The 16,627-nt window shown below is 40.6% G+C and overlaps 1 protein-coding gene across 5 annotated transcripts in view; it reads right to left on the bottom strand.

Annotated features, from left to right (window-relative positions):
* Window positions 1-1,508: 1,508 nt before the first annotated feature.
* The window catches only part of LOC121318728 (transcription initiation factor TFIID subunit 1-like), a 29,265-nt gene continuing 14,146 nt past the window's right edge, over window positions 1,509-16,627 (bottom strand). For 2 of the 5 annotated variants that reach the window (XM_041255729.1, XM_041255730.1), the window contains exons 18-42: window positions 16,098-16,298; window positions 15,806-15,947; window positions 15,508-15,638; window positions 15,284-15,364; window positions 14,983-15,132; window positions 14,755-14,874; window positions 14,259-14,434; window positions 13,704-13,945; window positions 13,028-13,235; window positions 12,764-12,929; window positions 12,315-12,526; window positions 11,773-11,881; window positions 11,300-11,398; window positions 10,552-10,768; window positions 10,305-10,372; window positions 9,795-9,917; window positions 9,422-9,514; window positions 9,236-9,320; window positions 8,850-8,917; window positions 8,648-8,764; window positions 8,142-8,264; window positions 7,717-7,815; window positions 7,349-7,499; window positions 6,695-6,869; window positions 1,509-3,086 (exon numbers count right to left, since the gene is read on the bottom strand). In XM_041255729.1, the coding sequence (XP_041111663.1) occupies window positions 2,861-3,086; window positions 6,695-6,869; window positions 7,349-7,499; window positions 7,717-7,815; window positions 8,142-8,264; window positions 8,648-8,764; window positions 8,850-8,917; window positions 9,236-9,320; window positions 9,422-9,514; window positions 9,795-9,917; window positions 10,305-10,372; window positions 10,552-10,768; window positions 11,300-11,398; window positions 11,773-11,881; window positions 12,315-12,526; window positions 12,764-12,929; window positions 13,028-13,235; window positions 13,704-13,945; window positions 14,259-14,434; window positions 14,755-14,874; window positions 14,983-15,132; window positions 15,284-15,364; window positions 15,508-15,638; window positions 15,806-15,947; window positions 16,098-16,298 (3,582 nt within the window). In that variant the 3' untranslated portion in view covers window positions 1,509-2,860. The remainder of the gene's footprint in view (window positions 3,087-6,694; window positions 6,870-7,348; window positions 7,500-7,716; window positions 7,816-8,141; window positions 8,265-8,647; window positions 8,765-8,849; window positions 8,918-9,235; window positions 9,321-9,421; window positions 9,515-9,794; window positions 9,918-10,304; window positions 10,373-10,551; window positions 10,769-11,299; window positions 11,399-11,772; window positions 11,882-12,314; window positions 12,527-12,763; window positions 12,930-13,027; window positions 13,236-13,703; window positions 13,946-14,258; window positions 14,435-14,754; window positions 14,875-14,982; window positions 15,133-15,283; window positions 15,365-15,507; window positions 15,639-15,805; window positions 15,948-16,097; window positions 16,299-16,627) is intronic. The other 3 variants (XM_041255731.1, XM_041255733.1, XM_041255732.1) reach the window with 3 other exon arrangements.

The following is a 16,627-nucleotide window of genomic DNA, read 5'->3' as shown; positions in this document are numbered from 1 at the left end:
TGGCGGCCGCCATCTACTGGTAAAACAAAACTTTTCATGACCCATCAATCAGGAGCAGTACACTATATTGTCTTATTTTAAGGTTTAAGATTTCTGTTCAGATCCTTGGATTATACTTGCATTAACTAGGGCCAAGTCAGATATTATATGGGAAGTAATATGGTGCCTTGTGTGGTTATTCCACATTTCAATAGTAATTCTGGAGGACAGGACTGCCTTTAGTAATACAGTCAGTACAGTAGGTTACATCACAAGTGGTACAGTGACTGTTTTGATAAGGTTAACATACTAACAGAATACAGCAAGAGGTGGTTTGTGGGGCTACTAATACAAAAGTAACCAATTATTGTATTCAAAGATTTTTATTTTTTTTCCTCAGCACCTATGCTAATTCACTTTATTGATGTAGGTCCAAATAATTCAATTTATTATATATATATATATATATATATATATATATATATATATATATATATATATATATATATATATATACACACACACACACACACACTGCCTATAGAAAGTCTACAGCCTCTTTCAAAATGTTCGCCTTTTATTGCCTTATAGCCTGGAATTAAAATGCATTAAAATAATTATTATTTTTTTTTAATTTATCTACACATCCTACCCCACAACTTCCAAGTGAATACAATATTCTAGAAATTAGCAGAATATTAATTACAAATAAAAACTGAAATATCTTTGTTGGAAAATTGTCCACCCCCCTTGTAATAGCAATCCTAAATTTGCTCAGGTGTAACCAATCGCCTTCAAAATCACATACCAAGTTAAGTGACCTCCACCTGTGTTAAACTGTAGTGATTCACATGATTTCCAGATAAATTCAGCAGTTCCTGTAGGTTCCCTCTGCTGGGTAGTGCATTTCAAAGCAAAGACTCAACCATGAACTCCAGGACAAAGTTGTTGAAAGGCACAGATCAGGGGATGGGTATAAAAAAAATATCAAAAGGCCCTGAATGTGTATGGCACCACCAAGACCCTGCCTAGCCTAGATCATGCCATCCCTCCAAAATGGATGACCGAGCAAGAAGGAAACTGATCAGAGAGGCTACCAAGAGGCCAATGCCAACTTTACAAGAGCTACTGGCTTTTATGGCCAAGACTGGTCAAAGTGTGCATGTGACAACAATATCCCAAGCACTCCACAAATCTGGCCTGCATGGTAGGGTGGCAAGAAGGAAGCCATTACTCAAGAAAGCCCACCTTGAATCCTGTTCTGAGTATGTAAAATTTACAGTATAATCATAAATCTCAAAAAACTAAATCTTTTGTAGTCATTTTTGTATTACTTTAGTATAAATACATGTTAATTTGGATTCATATGTTTTTTTCTGACTTTATATGAACGAAAAGACACACATTTGCCCGTTTTCCCATTGGAAATATCACTGTCCTGGTCACCAAAGCAAAGTTTGTGGGGAATAATAGCCATTTTCTATACTTTTGAGGCATAAGCAATTAGGAAATAACACTTACTACCCAGGAACAAAAAATAAATAAATAAATTGTTACACAGTGTTATACTTATGCTCGTCATGATAATTTAAATAAATCATCAACCACAAATCATTGCATTAGCTGGCAGCATCCAGGACCCACCAAGCCTCACATAAACTATCAGGTACAACTTTCTTATCCATAGAAAAATACTTCTGGTCAATGTTTCATGCCACTTCATATATTATATATATATTGTTTGAAAAATGCATAATGGCAAATGCATTTGTACTGGAATCAATCCATACATTTTGCTATATGGACATGCACTTTTTAGAAAGCAGTACGCAGAAGGTTTCATTTTTTATTATCCTAATCTATTGTAATATCCACCACTGTTCTGTGCTTCAAAAGCTGTGCTCTGACTCCCAGTACCAAACAGACAGGTGTTAAAACAGGCAAATACAAAGCCTGGACTTATTGTTTTATTAAATGCATTTATAGTCAAACCTGAACACAACAGGATACTATTTACATAAAAATGATTATTTACATTTATAACCCTTTTTAAAACACTGATCGAACCTCAATAAAAAAGTTAAACAGATGTACATAAATGTACAGGACAGAAGTCTGACTATCGTGGGACAAAGATAATCCACATTATACAATTGACAGCTTTTATAATTTCAGATTTTAATACAAAAATGTTACTACTGTCTATGAGACAGTTATTCAAAGGACACGAAATGTACGAAGGGTAACCCTCTTTAACAATGATCACCATGCTTCAAAGTGGCAATTATTCTCCTCTAAACTGTGCTCCAAACACAAGACATGTATTACCAGAGTTATCCAGCCAGTAAACAGTCTCACATAAGTAACCCTGGTGAACCTCTTCCAGCAGTTAATCAATTAGACTTAGTTAACCATTTACCATTTGGCCAAATTACTAGCACCTGATCATTTTGTAAGTGGATTTTATACCACCGAATTCTGAAACTGCAAAATTTCAACAGGAGTATAATTAATGTGTCAGTTTCAGTCCAGTTTTAAAACTTATTTGTGAAAAAAAAGGTACACAGAGATCAAGTAACTTAACCATCACTTCCTCTCAGGGTCACTTAAGACTGGGAAACCAAACCTGGATGTTTCAGTCTTCACCCACAACTGCAAGTCCATCCCGTCTGGTTTATTTTACTAAACTTGAGATCAAATCAGCAGGTGATACTGAATTCAAGACACAAGCTAACATGCTCTTGTGATACAATGAAGAAAATACACCTTTCTTGAGTATGTAAACATGAAACTTCAACAGTGTATAGTGTACCAAAAACAGTTCTCTTGTGTAGACGTTAGTTGTGTTTAGCTGTGGTTGTGTGTGTCCAGTGGACACTCCCTAGGCGTCAGAGTCCACATTACTGTCCCCACCGATGGAGCGGAACTCCTCACTGTCCTCCTCATCCTCGCTCAGCTGCACTCGAGTAAGGACACTGGGTCCATGGTATTGTCTCTCCGCGTCTTCCTCGTCCTCCTCCTCCTCACTGAGACCATACCCTCCTCCACTGCTGAAACTCTGGGCTCGGTTGTGAGATCGCGACTCCACATCCTCGTAACTCTCATAGCTGAGAGGGGAAGAGGGGAAGAGGTTTATCAAGCATGTAAAACACTAGGAACATTCAAAAGATTCCTTAGACTGGCCGCACTGCCTCTTAACCTGGTCACCGCATATTCAGAATAAAAGCTTGATAGTGATGGTTGAGAGGGTGTGGCATGCTGACAGGAAACTAGAAGATCTTAGAAGTTAAAATAATTGCGTTTGACAAGTATTTTGCAATGTGTCAGCAGTGATAAGTTGTCAAAATTATTATTAGTTTATTCGGCATACTTTAACTCTCTCTCCCCATATTCTTATAAGAAACATATTTGGTTTTGACAGCTAATGAAGTTCCATTCATCAGGGCAGAGCTATATTTGGTTTGTAGCACCAGAATATTAGAATTCATGTCAATATCAGGATTTCCCCACAGGTGAGATTCCATGGGAGTACCACTGATGAGTCTTTCTTTCTACTGGATGGCATCTTTAAGCCTGTCATGGTCTTGTGATACATCAGCGGCACCCTCTAGACCCATCTGTGTCAAATCCTGGGAACCAAATTAAGAAGCCAGTGCAGAGGCACAATTACAGACAGGAATACAATAATGTAGAGGTATAAAACCAGCAGTAAATACTCATAGATGACCCAAAACCAAGTTGTTTCTTATTTATTTATTTATTTTTAAAACTACAGCTTGCTTAACCCCCTTACCCTACTTCAGAGGTCGCACTAGATTTTCTGTTCATGCGTTCCTGAAACGCACATGCCCAAAATTTTGCATCCCTTTCATCAGATACTAAAAGGTCACTTGTTAGCACAAAGGCTAATAAACCATCGATGTGTACCTTTTTGTACATTTTTATGGACGTTTAAACTATGCTCTATCATAGTTTAAACAATGTGTCTGTGTATAAATATACATATGAACAAAGACTTTATGCTAGTATATACTAACACTAGACTGTTCCCAAAACAACAAGATGGGAGTCTAAGCAGTGTGTTTTAATCTTTTTCTGCATTCCAAAAACAGCAACAGCATGTTTTGTCTGTGTCTAAAGCGAAGATTCTTGAAAATCTGAGTGGATATGCATTTTTTTTGCCCAGCAGCTTTTTCACACACACACTATAGTACTGGGGTTCCCAAAGTTTTGGTGATGGAGGGCCAATTTCCGGAGGTTGCATGCGATGGGGGGCTGCACAAAAAAATGTACCACTCAAGAAACCGAAATGTGTCCCAAATCATACCTTTTTTCAAATTTCCTACACATTTTTGTATTTAAAATTAGGAAGGTATATTACTAACACTGCAACACCAGCAGCTTTGAAATGTATTTGTGTTTTATCCTGTGTCTTGGTGCCAGAACAGGCTTACGTTTGAGCACCAATATCACCCTGTCACATCGTACATTGTCCTGCTCACAACAATTAAAGAAGATAATACCGAAACAGGTACTCTTCAAACTATTCCAATTAAACTATTTTGTGGGTTATTCTTCAGTAGTGAGGCAGAATGCATCTTGACTTGTACAACTAACCACTTCACTGAGTTGAATATATGTACAGTGAACTCCACTTAATTCAAACCTCTGGAGACCAGACAAATAGTATGAGATGTGAAAAATCGAATTAAACAAATGATGTAAATCGCCCCATGGTGTGGACATTTAGAGCTATTTCCATAGTAAATGTCCAGAAATAAAACACAGTCTTACTGTATTTTACCTTGATCTTTTTACTTATTTTTTCTTTCTGAAATCAACAAAATAATCACACATTTCTATTTGAAGTGCAGCATTAATTATTCATAAATGATCTGCCATTACCTTGGCGCTTTTTATGCAATTTCATATGATTGCTACATAACATCCTACTAGCTACTGTACTGCAGCCTAACTGTGGTCTTCTTCAGAAACACTGTGCAAAAAAGAAATGTAACAGTAACAACTACTGTTACTACAATACTTTCCCAAACAAGAACCAAAACTACAATACTGTACAAAGAGCACTTTCCCGATTGAAGCTGAATACAGTTTTGCTCTTAAAATAAAACAGAAAAAGTGCCTGTATCCTGAACCGTAACGTTTCTTGCAGTCGCTCCGTTAACATTACAGAAGCTTGCTAGCTACTTCAGCTGCATAAAGTAATCTAACGTTATTTGGATGGTACCTTCATGTCTTGATAGCACAGTCTTTGAGCATCTTCCCCCGTGGAAAGCGATAGGAGATGACAAAATAATAATTTACGTAGAAGCGCTTTTTCTTTTCTTAGTAGGGTCCATGTTATTTTCCTTCAGCACGGCAAATCTACTGTGCACTATAGGCGCCATTATTATTATTTTTTTAAGAGACAGTGCACATATAATGACCGTAACAACTTAATTAATAAAGTTGGCTTGACAGGGTCCAGATTTGATCCAAATCATGTAAAAAATATTAGGGAATTTTTATGAACTTGGATTGCTGTGTATTATTAATTTCCCCCAAATTACATGCGCAATTTTTTATGAAAAATTTCAGAAAATGTAATAAAGTAAATGGTAGGAAACACATTTTTTGTTTGTGTTTTTCTGCATTATTACCGTTTGCAACTGCTTTGGTCACTGTAGTACAGCAGTCTGCAGCTAAGAGAACCCCCCTTGGGAAGCAAGCGAAGTGTTCTCCAAGATGGAGTTGACCACCAGACACAATATGAATCAATAAGTATATGTATTACTTGTCATAATGCATGTGAATCAACATATGAAATTAACTGAATAAGTATGTATATGATAATCCTCTAAAATAATAAAACAGACAAACTAACGTTAATAAAGTCAAACAAAACTGACACACCACCCCTACACACGTTAAAAAAATGCAGCAGCAATAAATAAGACATGCACATTATTTAACAAAATGGTGAAGCAACTCACCAGAACGGCAAATATCTAATTGCTCGGCAACTTGTGTCCGATTCAGGTTTTTTTTTCCAAGCTTGAACAAATTTCCAACTTTTTGTAGCAAGAGAAGCAGCGGCGCATTTGAAAATACTGAATAAATAATTTTAATTTAAGTTTGATAATAATGAGTTATCAGGTTACAAAACAGTACTGTATCCATTGTGAAAGAATCACTATATGTGTCAAGAAGGTATTCTTTTAAGCAAAGTTCCTGTTCCTTAAGCCAGAGCATTTACAATTGGAAAAATCAGTTTCACCCAAAGTGTGTTTGCTTAGGCAAAGTGTTCTCTTAGAAGATGCTGACTACTCAGCAAAAAAACTTCATATTGACAACTGCTTTGCTTTATTGCCACAGACACTGATTTTGCGCCAGAAACGTCTAAAGTTAATATCCTTCTTGCTATTGCTGCATAAGCCAAATGAGGCTGACTGCTGCCACTTACAGGACTGGAGTCTACGTTAATCAAGGCAGTTATATTCCAGAGAAGTTTTTTTTTTACATCCATTTACTGCTGTGTTGCAATAGATTACCACAAATATGTATGTCTGCATCCCTTTCCCATTTTGTGCATCCTGTCAATGCAAGACAAAATATTTTTCTATCCAATGGATTTATTTTGCACCTAGGATGCTAAATTTTGCGTTAACATGACCTCTGCTACTGGTTATTGGTCCCATGTTGCCCTTTCTCTTACCTGACATTGCTGTCCTCCAGCTGCGATGGTTCTGCTCCGTCCCCCTCGTAGGACATCATGCTCTCATCATTATCCAGCCCCAGCATGGTGTTCTCTTGGTGGACATGCAGCTGCTTTGGCCTGACGCTGCTTGACTCCAGGTCAGAGTCACTGCCACTCTCACTCAGGTGAATTGCTGAGGACACAATTGCATTACCTTCACCACACTACTGCACAAACTTTCACTCCACTGTTTCTTTAAAATCACCATGCATTATTTCAAATAATTTCCCCAAGACAGACTAGTATCTCAGCCAATGAAGTATGTGGAACAACTTCTTGTCATAAATGTCCATGCAAAGATTCATCAAATTTGGGCAGGCAATTCTGAAGATATAACCATCATTAAGCCATCTAAATCAGAGGTCACAATTCATGCAAGGTATTAAGAGCTTGAGATAATGAGACCACTTTCATCCCAACAGTATCTTACGATATAGCTAAAAGTTACTCAATTAATACTGGCACCGCCATTTTTGTACTACTTTGAGAACACACTGTGATGAAGCTCTGAGCTGAAAAAAGATCAAACAAATGTAAGGTTTTAATACGATAAAAATTAATAAACAAATTATATATTATGTGCAGAAAGCGAGAAGCAGAGTGGATACTTACAGGAGAAGGGGTTGTCTCCTTCTTCATCGCTGGCATCATCATCGTCCTCTCCTTCAGACATGAGCAGATCCTGGTAAAGCACACTGGCTTGGGGTGGCCGCAAAGACCCTTCCTCTTCATCGTCCAGATCCCCCTCACCGTCATCCATCTCCTGAGAGACAGAGCAAAGACGAGCCATCAGCACAGGGCCCTCCCACTACATTCCCTTTGGGGATGGATTCCAAATGAAAATCTTATCTTAATGACTCCTCGACTATTCCTACAATATAGAAATCTAGGGTACCAGGCCTCAATATACAAACTCTGGGAGTGAAAGTCTAAAGAAAGAAATGAAAACATGACCCTCCCCCATAGAGGTAATCTCTTACAGGTGCCGGAGTCTTTGGTTTGCCATTGTCTTCCTCTTCATACCCTTCAATATCCACGTCGGACTCCTCCCTGCCATGCCTGCCACGTCCGTGACGCATCTGCGAGAGCGAGGGAATGCAAGACACACAGAAGGATTGCAAGCGGAAGAGTTAGCAAGAGTGAAGGAGAGGAAAAAAAGAGGAGGGGTAGGAAGCAACTTAGCAAATATATAGAAAACATAACCCTAACTTCCACCCCCAGTGTGGCTGTAAAAGTTACTTTTCTCACTCTGAGACCTGGTCAAGGGACAGCCCTTTCTATGCTTGGGTTGTATAGCCCTGAGCCTGTACCTGGATTTGATCCCTGCCCTACTCTAACCTGGACAGCATTATGTCTCCGCATGTAGCGACGGTCAACTGCTCCAGGCTTTGGGAAGGCACCTCACCTGCAGTCCTCTCTTCTCAGGTGTGGTTGTCGGTGTGGCCATTGCAGATAGGTTGCTGTCATCCAGATACAGGCTGCTATCTCCGGTCATGCTGAGGGTTGTGGTGTCATACATGTCAAGGGGCTATATGGAGAAATGGGACAGATTTTGTCACTGAAGTGCAGTTTTTCAAGCAGTTAATACACTCAGGAACAGAGTGGAAGAACCACAGAGTCCTTTGTAATAGGAAGATTTAAGAACAGAAACATTTATAAAAAAAGTTAAAGGTGGTGATGTTCACATGAAAATGAAGATATTGAGAAAATCTCTACTCATGTTCATATTAGTCCGATATTTTTTATTTTTTTTTAAAAGATCAATTGATCAGAAAACGTTTATTTCCATCACATTTTCGAAACACAGGATTTTAATAATTATTCTTATTGCACACTAGAAGGTTAACATGTTTAAATTATCAATCCTTTTTTGATTCAATGTGTGGTTCAGTATTAGGGTGTAGAGGTTACCTGTGGCGTGTAGGGCCCGGGTGTCATGGGGTCAAGGCTTTCTAAGTCTGCAGCATCCAGAGCTGCCTCCTTGGCTGTGGAAATGTCCTTCTCCAGCTGAGTGAGGTGCTCATCATACTGAAGAGAAAGACAGAATGCACTGTTAGTGTGAGGGGAAACACCTGGGGGGTTGAACATTAATGTGCATGGACACATTCCTTACCTCTGCCAGGGTCTGTTTGCAGACAGTGACAATGTCCTCAGCTGTTTTGGTGTAGAGACTGTCAGGGCCTGGGAGAGACAGGAAAGGGTTTGTATTTATTCTATTTAACTGGACTCCACACCGAAGCAAAAAAGGCATTCTATCACAGAGACAAGAGTCAGTGGTCCCCTGTTATAAGGCAATATATTATATTGCAGAATGGTAGTGTGAGCACTGCACCCAATTTCCTCATAATATAATCTTTACATAAGTTACACGGTCTCTTATCTGTAATAAAGGGAATTGTAAAGTATTCTTCAAGTGTGTGTCTCTGTGTGCACATTGCTCTTTAAGAACTTCCATAAACCTAGACCCCCCCCCACACACACACATTTTTTTAAACTCACCATTATACTTCACACTATTTGTATGAATCAAATTCACATCGTACAGAAAAGCTTCTCGGTGCTGGTATTTGTGTTTAGAAATATTCTACAAGAAAAAAAAAACACATCAGTTGCCTAATTTCAACAGGTTCTTGTAATTCTGGTTGAGCAATTCATGGGGATACAATGAACTCCACTAGCTGTTACCTTTCGGATGTTCTCCAGGTCCATGGGGCTTACAATCACTTTGTAATAATCCGGAACGAACTTCTTATTCACTGGATGGTGGAATGGCCATGACTAGAGAGATAAATATTAAAAGACATGTTATCGATAATTGTACCGCAGAGCAGGTAAGTAAGATGCTGTGGCAAACAATCGGATTACAAAAGTAAACTAAATTGTGTGGTAATGCCTGAAGCTAACACCAATGCTTTCAGAACACTATCAGTGTATCATTAAAGATCATTGTTCTGTACAGAAATGTGCAACATTGGTACTGGATGAGACTACCAGAACCAGAGAGCGGTGTTCTACCAACTGCAATAAGATATATTTCTGTCACATCTAACAAACTCACATCAGGCACTGCCATCATCTTCTGAGTGACAATGTTGTCAAGGATGAAGGAGAAGGCAACTTGGTCGTCATCATCCAGCAAGGGATTAATAGCCTTCTCAAGCCGCACTAGCCTATCCTCTTTCTATTGGGGTGTAGAGAAAATATTATTAGTACCAGTCACGGAATCCAGTGTTAATGAAAATTTCATCCACAACATTAAAAACTCAATCATAAAAAATATAAAAAAATAAAATCCTCCTTATCTAACTCCCAAAGCCTAGGACTGCTGGGATTTTGTAGCTTTAGTTGTACGGACTAAGAAATCGTGGATAGTAACCATCCCTCTGCAAAGCTTATCAAACAGTGCATGGAACCACCTCTTCAGAGGAAGAAGGGCTTCAGCTGCCTAACCCTTTTTAAAAGTGAAATCGAGGTTTCCAATATAGATGTGTGTGCTCATTAAAATGTGTTGTATGTGACTTGAAAGGCTCCAGTGTTGGTATGATTTACAAGATCCCTGCAGTCTGACCTCCTTCAGCTTCTCGTCACAGAGATCTAGCATGCATTGTGCAACCTGGGTCAGAGGATGCTTCGCACCTGCAACAGAAAGGACATGCTGTTCAGGGAATAGCTCCACGCATTCCACACACACACGATAATGTTTAGACCAAACTTGTTTGTAGAGGGATTATGCAAGCATGGCCCTCCCAAGACATTGCTTGCCGTGTTTCTGTTTTGCTGTGCCATCACGCAGCACCCCATATTCCCCAGCTTACCATTGTAGGTGGCACTGTTTTTCACAATGAGCTCCACGTTCTCACGGAATTCCTCCCGTGACGGGTACATGCGCTTGCGGACATTCTCTCGCAATGTCTGCAGGTCCATGGGCCGCGTGATGATTTTGTAATAATCCTTCACCACCTTGGCATTGACCGGGGTGTGAAAGGGATAGGTCTGGGAACGGCAAGCAGAGGGGACGTCAGAGAGCCGGGACTGGGGAGGGAATATACATGGAGAATGGGAATCCGGGAGAGAACACACAGGGAACATGGAAGACTTGGATGGTCAAATGTAGGACAAGAAGAGCCACACTGACAGACATAATACACTGTTTTCAACTAAAAAAATTAAAATACTGAACTGATCCGATTTAAAACAGTACTAATTAGTGATTATTACTTTAAACTTATTCACCAAACAAACAAAAACAAATAAATGTCAAGTTTTGTTTTTTGATCCTGCAGTTTCTAATTCCTATTTAAACTAGAAAAGTTTAAATGAAAGTTTTTTTGTTGGTTTACAAATTACTGTTAGTGCAGTTTAACTGCCCACATGATTTTTACACTGTACATCTCAGTCTGCATTTCATAACCATTATTATAACCAACGCTGTAGAATGGATTTAATTTTGCTTAAATCACCCAACTCCGTGAAAAGATAATGAGAACCGTTCCCAAGACTGAGCAATTTTGAATGCATTGTAAACTAAACTCTATTTTAGTTTAAACTGTCTGGAAGTCTTACATTTGGGTGGTCCCGCATGTCGTTAATAATCCCTTCGAGGATGGAGGAGAGGGTCACCATGGGGTCAGTCCTGCGCCGGTGGATTGATTTGTGTGGCCGCTGTGGGGTACAAAGACAGTGGGTCAATGCATAGTCTTACACTAATGAGCCATGTTAGAGACTACATATCAGGTTATTGTGTTACACAGTATTATCTTAGAGTACTCTGATATCAACTGACTGTTCTATTATAGTTATCAGGGTATGAATGGCATTTTGTGCATGTTACATTGGGTAAGTCACCATTATCAATCAACTGGCAAGCCCAAGATTTTGATCTGTGTATAAGGATAGCCGTATCCCCACAATAATCTTAGGCCAGTCTGATAACACTGATCAGTTTTTTCATGGCACTGTAAAAGCCACACCACAATTAATATTACAGGACACACTATGTCTGATATCAAGTATTCTGGGGTACATTCTGCTCTCACGTTCAGGTAGTCGCAGTGCACGGTTGTTCCCACACGACGCTTCTTTTTTGGGGGGAGCGGTTGTTTGGGGAACTTCAGGACCAGGGACTTCCTTCGCACCTCATCCGCGCTGTGGAGCAGAGGAGTATGTGAATAAGCTACTGTGCTGGCCTGACCTATTGCTTTACCTATTCAACTACCCATTTATTTAAATTAATTCTTAACATGTAATATTGTGATATTCCCAACCATATATTTGTCCACGTATCATTCTCTACCCTACCTCTTAATTCGAACTCTACCCTCTTCCACATAATTCTCTACATACTTCTTCCTTTCTCTCAAGCAAGAAAAGTCTATACATTGCTGAGTATTTCTCACTGCAGGATGCACTTCTGGAGTAATCAGCCCAAACCTTAATTCCTGAAAATACTATTCAACAGACACAGCAAATACAAAGGTAAGAATAAGAGAGCTGCCCACCCCAGGAATTGCGAGCCCTTAAGGAAGGATGCACATTAATCTCTACCGTGCCTTGCTAATGGAATAGCGAGGCCCCCTACCTCTCGATGAGCTGCTTGCCTAGCACAATCTTGGTCCCCTCCACTTTGATTAGCTCCTCGTTATCGTTATGGATCACTGTCTTCTCCAGCTCCTCCTCCTGCTCCTCAGTCATGGCAACCGGGTTAGAGGGCGGAGCGTTGGTTTGGTAATACAGCGGACAGAACTTATTAGTTCTCATGTGACCAATGGCACCGCAGGCTCCACACTTGAGCTGTAGGGATGGGAAGGAGAGTTAAAACCCCAAAGCACTTAAAATCATATAAACAGCCTTTGCAACTGTTACAAAGCACAGTAACAAGTTTGGGAGAGGCTCAGAAAAAGTATTATTTCAGCACACTAGTGTGAAAATAGACAACTGTCAAAAAAATTATCAGTGACGCCGTTGTAACCTCTGAATATGGTTTGGCTACAGTAAAAGAAGCAACGTTCATTTTCTCTAACATTTTACCTTAAGGTCTGGCCGTTCCTTCATCTTCTTGGCTTTTTTCTCGGGTGGTCCCTTCATCTTGTCCTTCTCCTGGTTCCGTTTCAGTCGACGCAGCTGCTCTTGAATACGCCGGCGCTCCTTCCGCATCTCCTCCCGGTGCTGCTCGTCAAAGAGGGCGAACTTCCGACTGTGACGCGGAAAGGGGGAAGACGTTACATTATCACAGATACATTATGCATGAACGGCTGTCATGTGCCTGGCTGATCCACTGCCCGCGACACTCACATGAAATCCTCGTCTTTGGTGGTTCGTATCCGGGTGTAGGCATCAATGACGGAGGGTTTCCGGACAGTCTCGCAGCGCACATACTCCTTCCCATCCTCATCGCGGAACGTGCGGTATATTTTCAGGCGCCGGCCTGTAGCTGAGGAGTTGAGGCTGGTAACAGAGGAGGCGTCATCGTCCTTGTGGGAGCCAGTTGAGAGTGCACTGGCTGCAGGGGCAAATGGGAAGTTAATTTTTAATAGAGTGACTTATTATTTGTTTTATTATGAAATCTAAACTGACTTATCACCAAGGGAATTAGATATGGTGTATATGTTTAAACTAGGTTGTTAATCAAGTCATCTCTGTCTTTGACATACTGGAAAAAAAAATCTGTTTCAGTTTATGTTAAGCTAAGTACAAACTGTCCTAACTTCTATTTTCACAAACATTTATAAAACTGTTATTTAGATATTTTGGCAGCACAGATGCAGAGCTGTGACATTTCGATTTTGTCCTGTATACTGTTAATAAAGCAGAACACCAGGCTTAAAACTCCTGCTGTTCTTTGAAGTCTTTGGATCTTTGAATGTAAGAGTAGAGTACCTTGGTTTAGTTGAGAGATACTTACTTATGCTAGAGAGCATGTTAACACGTTACTGTTAGCAACACATTGACACAGACATGAGACACTCACAGAAGCCCTTATGGTCTCTCCTGCCCTTCCTGCCCTTGTCCCTCTCTGGGCCGCTGTCCTCCCCCATCAGCATCCTGTGCAGCTCCTTTCTCTCCTGCTCCTCTCTCTCACGAGACAGCTGGGAGCTTGTCTTCTTGTTTTGCAGCATATTCTCAATGTTCTTCCCCATCTCCTCAAAATCACTGTCCTCCGCTGAGCTACTGTCTGTGTCTGTCGACAAAATCTCTGCGGATTCCAGTACCCTGAGGTGAGGGGACACAAACATTTAGTGGGGATAGCTAGGATTTAGAGCTACTGCAGACCACAAAGCACAAGACACTGCTGAAGTTCACTATAAATAGATAAGATTCTGATTAAGACAAAATAGCTCCCAATTTCCCCTCCAAACATTTGTCTTGCTTTATTTCTAATTACGTCACATTGTCCTAACTATTCCAAATAAACTCCATTGAGCACCTTGATTCTGAAGCAAATTTCTAAGAAACAACCTTGTGTGGTTTTTTTTTTCAATATTGTAGTCTCCTCCCTCCCCTCCAACCCTCACATACCACCTACTTGTTCTGCAGGTCAAAGATCCTCTGGCACTCCTCCTTGTATCTTTCCTGGTGTTCAGCAACAGAAAAGCGGGACCCTCTTGCGAATTTACTCATGGGGCCCTCCCCCGAGCGAGCCTGCTCTGTTGACATGGTCCTCACAACGTCTATCACCTCCCAACGGGACAGCTTCTTAATCTGGGGGACAGAGCGACTCTTAGCCTCAGAATCACCCTAAACGTCCTATAACCCTCGCAACAGGGCTCCTTAAACAGTTCTATACCCCTCACTAACCAGCCCCCATCCCATAAACCTGTAATTCCAGCAATAAAGCCCTTTCCACAGTACATATATAACACCCAATTAGTTTCCTCCTCTATCACAGAAATCTCTGCAACAGCTCCACAAACTAGTGGTAGAGTAAAAAATTGTCAAGTTTGTCACACTCTATTGATAGTTCACAATTCAATATGGCAATTTATTTATAAAAAAAAAAAATGCATTCCTGAGCAGGTTACCTCTTCTTCTGGAACCCCGAATTTGCGCAGCAGCTGTTTGGCATTTTTAAGGGACAGGCGTCTCAGATCAGCGTCTGTTCCAGTCACAGTCTTCTTCGCTGGCTGTGGCTCCCTGTCATCCTGAAAAAACGAAAATGATCCTCACTTCCTGGGATATGTCAAGATCCCATTACCCTTTTTCTCTGATGCAATTCCCTGCAATTTTTTTAAAAATCCCAGTTAACCCACCTTCTGCTGCGTGGGCTTGTTTGGAACTTTAACATAAGAGAACCCTTCCCCACAGCCGGTGGGGTCAGCCACCCCAGTCACCTCCAGCAGGCACTTCCCCTTCATTGCTGCTATGAAGGCACGCGTGGTGTTCCAGGGAGCTGTTCGCACCTGCAGGAGACAGCAAAAATCAATTTGCACATTTGCATTTAGACAACCCATTTTTTAATTTCATTATTTCTTGATTTACTTGTTTTCCACAAAACGTAACTCCAATGACTCCTGCAAGCGTGGGTATCCTATTTAACAATCACTTCTATACCTCATCATCGATCTTCATCTGGAAGTCTTCCTCATTTTCCTCCTCGGGAGCGAAAAAGGACTTCTCTCCATATCCAGCGTCCTGTGTGAGAAGAGAACATCACATGATTCAATCAATCAAAACTGCCTACCCCAAAACGAGCTAAATTGCAACCATAAAAAGTAATCATCCGAATAAACTGTGAAATTAACCATTAACCCACACAGACCCAAACCAAGCTTTACCTTGAGTCTCTGCTCTGCCACCAGCATGCTGTAGTAGGCGCAGCACTGTTCTGGGGAGACCATGGCTCGAATCTCCTCTTCTGTGGGCAAGCGGAAATCCGGCTTCAGGACCCACCAGTTAGAATCCATACCTGCGGAGGGAAAAACAAAGACATACTAGAGTTTGTTTCTTTTAAGTTATACCTTAATAATAACCATAACACTGACGAAGGCACGAGGTGAAACATTTTTCCAATGGACATGAGATATCTTTGAATGAATGAATGAATTAGTGAATGGTCAAGGAAAAAGATGGTACCTGTCCGTTTAAAATCTGCACACAGTTTTAGCCTTTTCCTTATGCTGCTTTCAGAATGTGATGGGAACGCCTTCTTTATGTCCTCCATTCGAATTCGACGTGGCCGGTCTTTACTCTTCCAAAAGAGACGATAAATAAAGACCTGCAAAGAAGATGTGGCTGTGAGACTCCTATGGGTCCTATGATATTTATGTCATTAATTGTGCCAGCAGGAGGAGCAGTTGAGTTGTTTTTTGGGCTAAAAATTTCCAACCACATTTCAAGAGTAAACTGAAATCTACAAAGAGGGCACCTGCAGGAAGTCTCGGATGTGTGTGTTGGCCCGTTTGGAGTTGGGTCCGGGCACCTCATACAGTGGGCACTGCTGCCCCACCACAAAAATGTCCACCAGCTCCCGGATGTAGTAGCCCTGCCGCGTCCGGATCACCAGAAAGTCAGTCTCTGGCATCTTGTGTAGGTATATGGGGACACGGAAAAGGTTATTCTCAAAGGCCTGCAAGGAAAGAATAGAAATTTCATTAGGGACAGAATTTAGCATGATAAGCTTTACACTTTGTGTAACACATAACATCAGCAAAGAGAGCTCAGCATAATCAAATTATCTTTTAACCATGTTAAGTACGCTGCACTTAACCCTTTGAGTCCGACGTCGGACATTGCAATTTTTCCTTTCTAGTCCGATGGAAGCCAAAAAAAAAAAAGAAAAAAGGAGCCGGATCTGAGCAATACATAGTCCCTTCACCACAGACATAACACGGACAGAAACAAACAAGACAGCTGCTTCCGCATTCAGCACTTAAAGGATATCACCGACATTTGTCA

Source organism: Polyodon spathula, chromosome 7, assembly GCF_017654505.1.
Source record: "Polyodon spathula isolate WHYD16114869_AA chromosome 7, ASM1765450v1, whole genome shotgun sequence".
In the NCBI taxonomy this organism is placed as follows: domain Eukaryota; kingdom Metazoa; phylum Chordata; class Actinopteri; order Acipenseriformes; family Polyodontidae; genus Polyodon; species Polyodon spathula.
The sequence above is the reverse complement of the archived record's forward strand: the minus strand, read 5'-3'. Positions and strand labels throughout refer to the sequence as shown.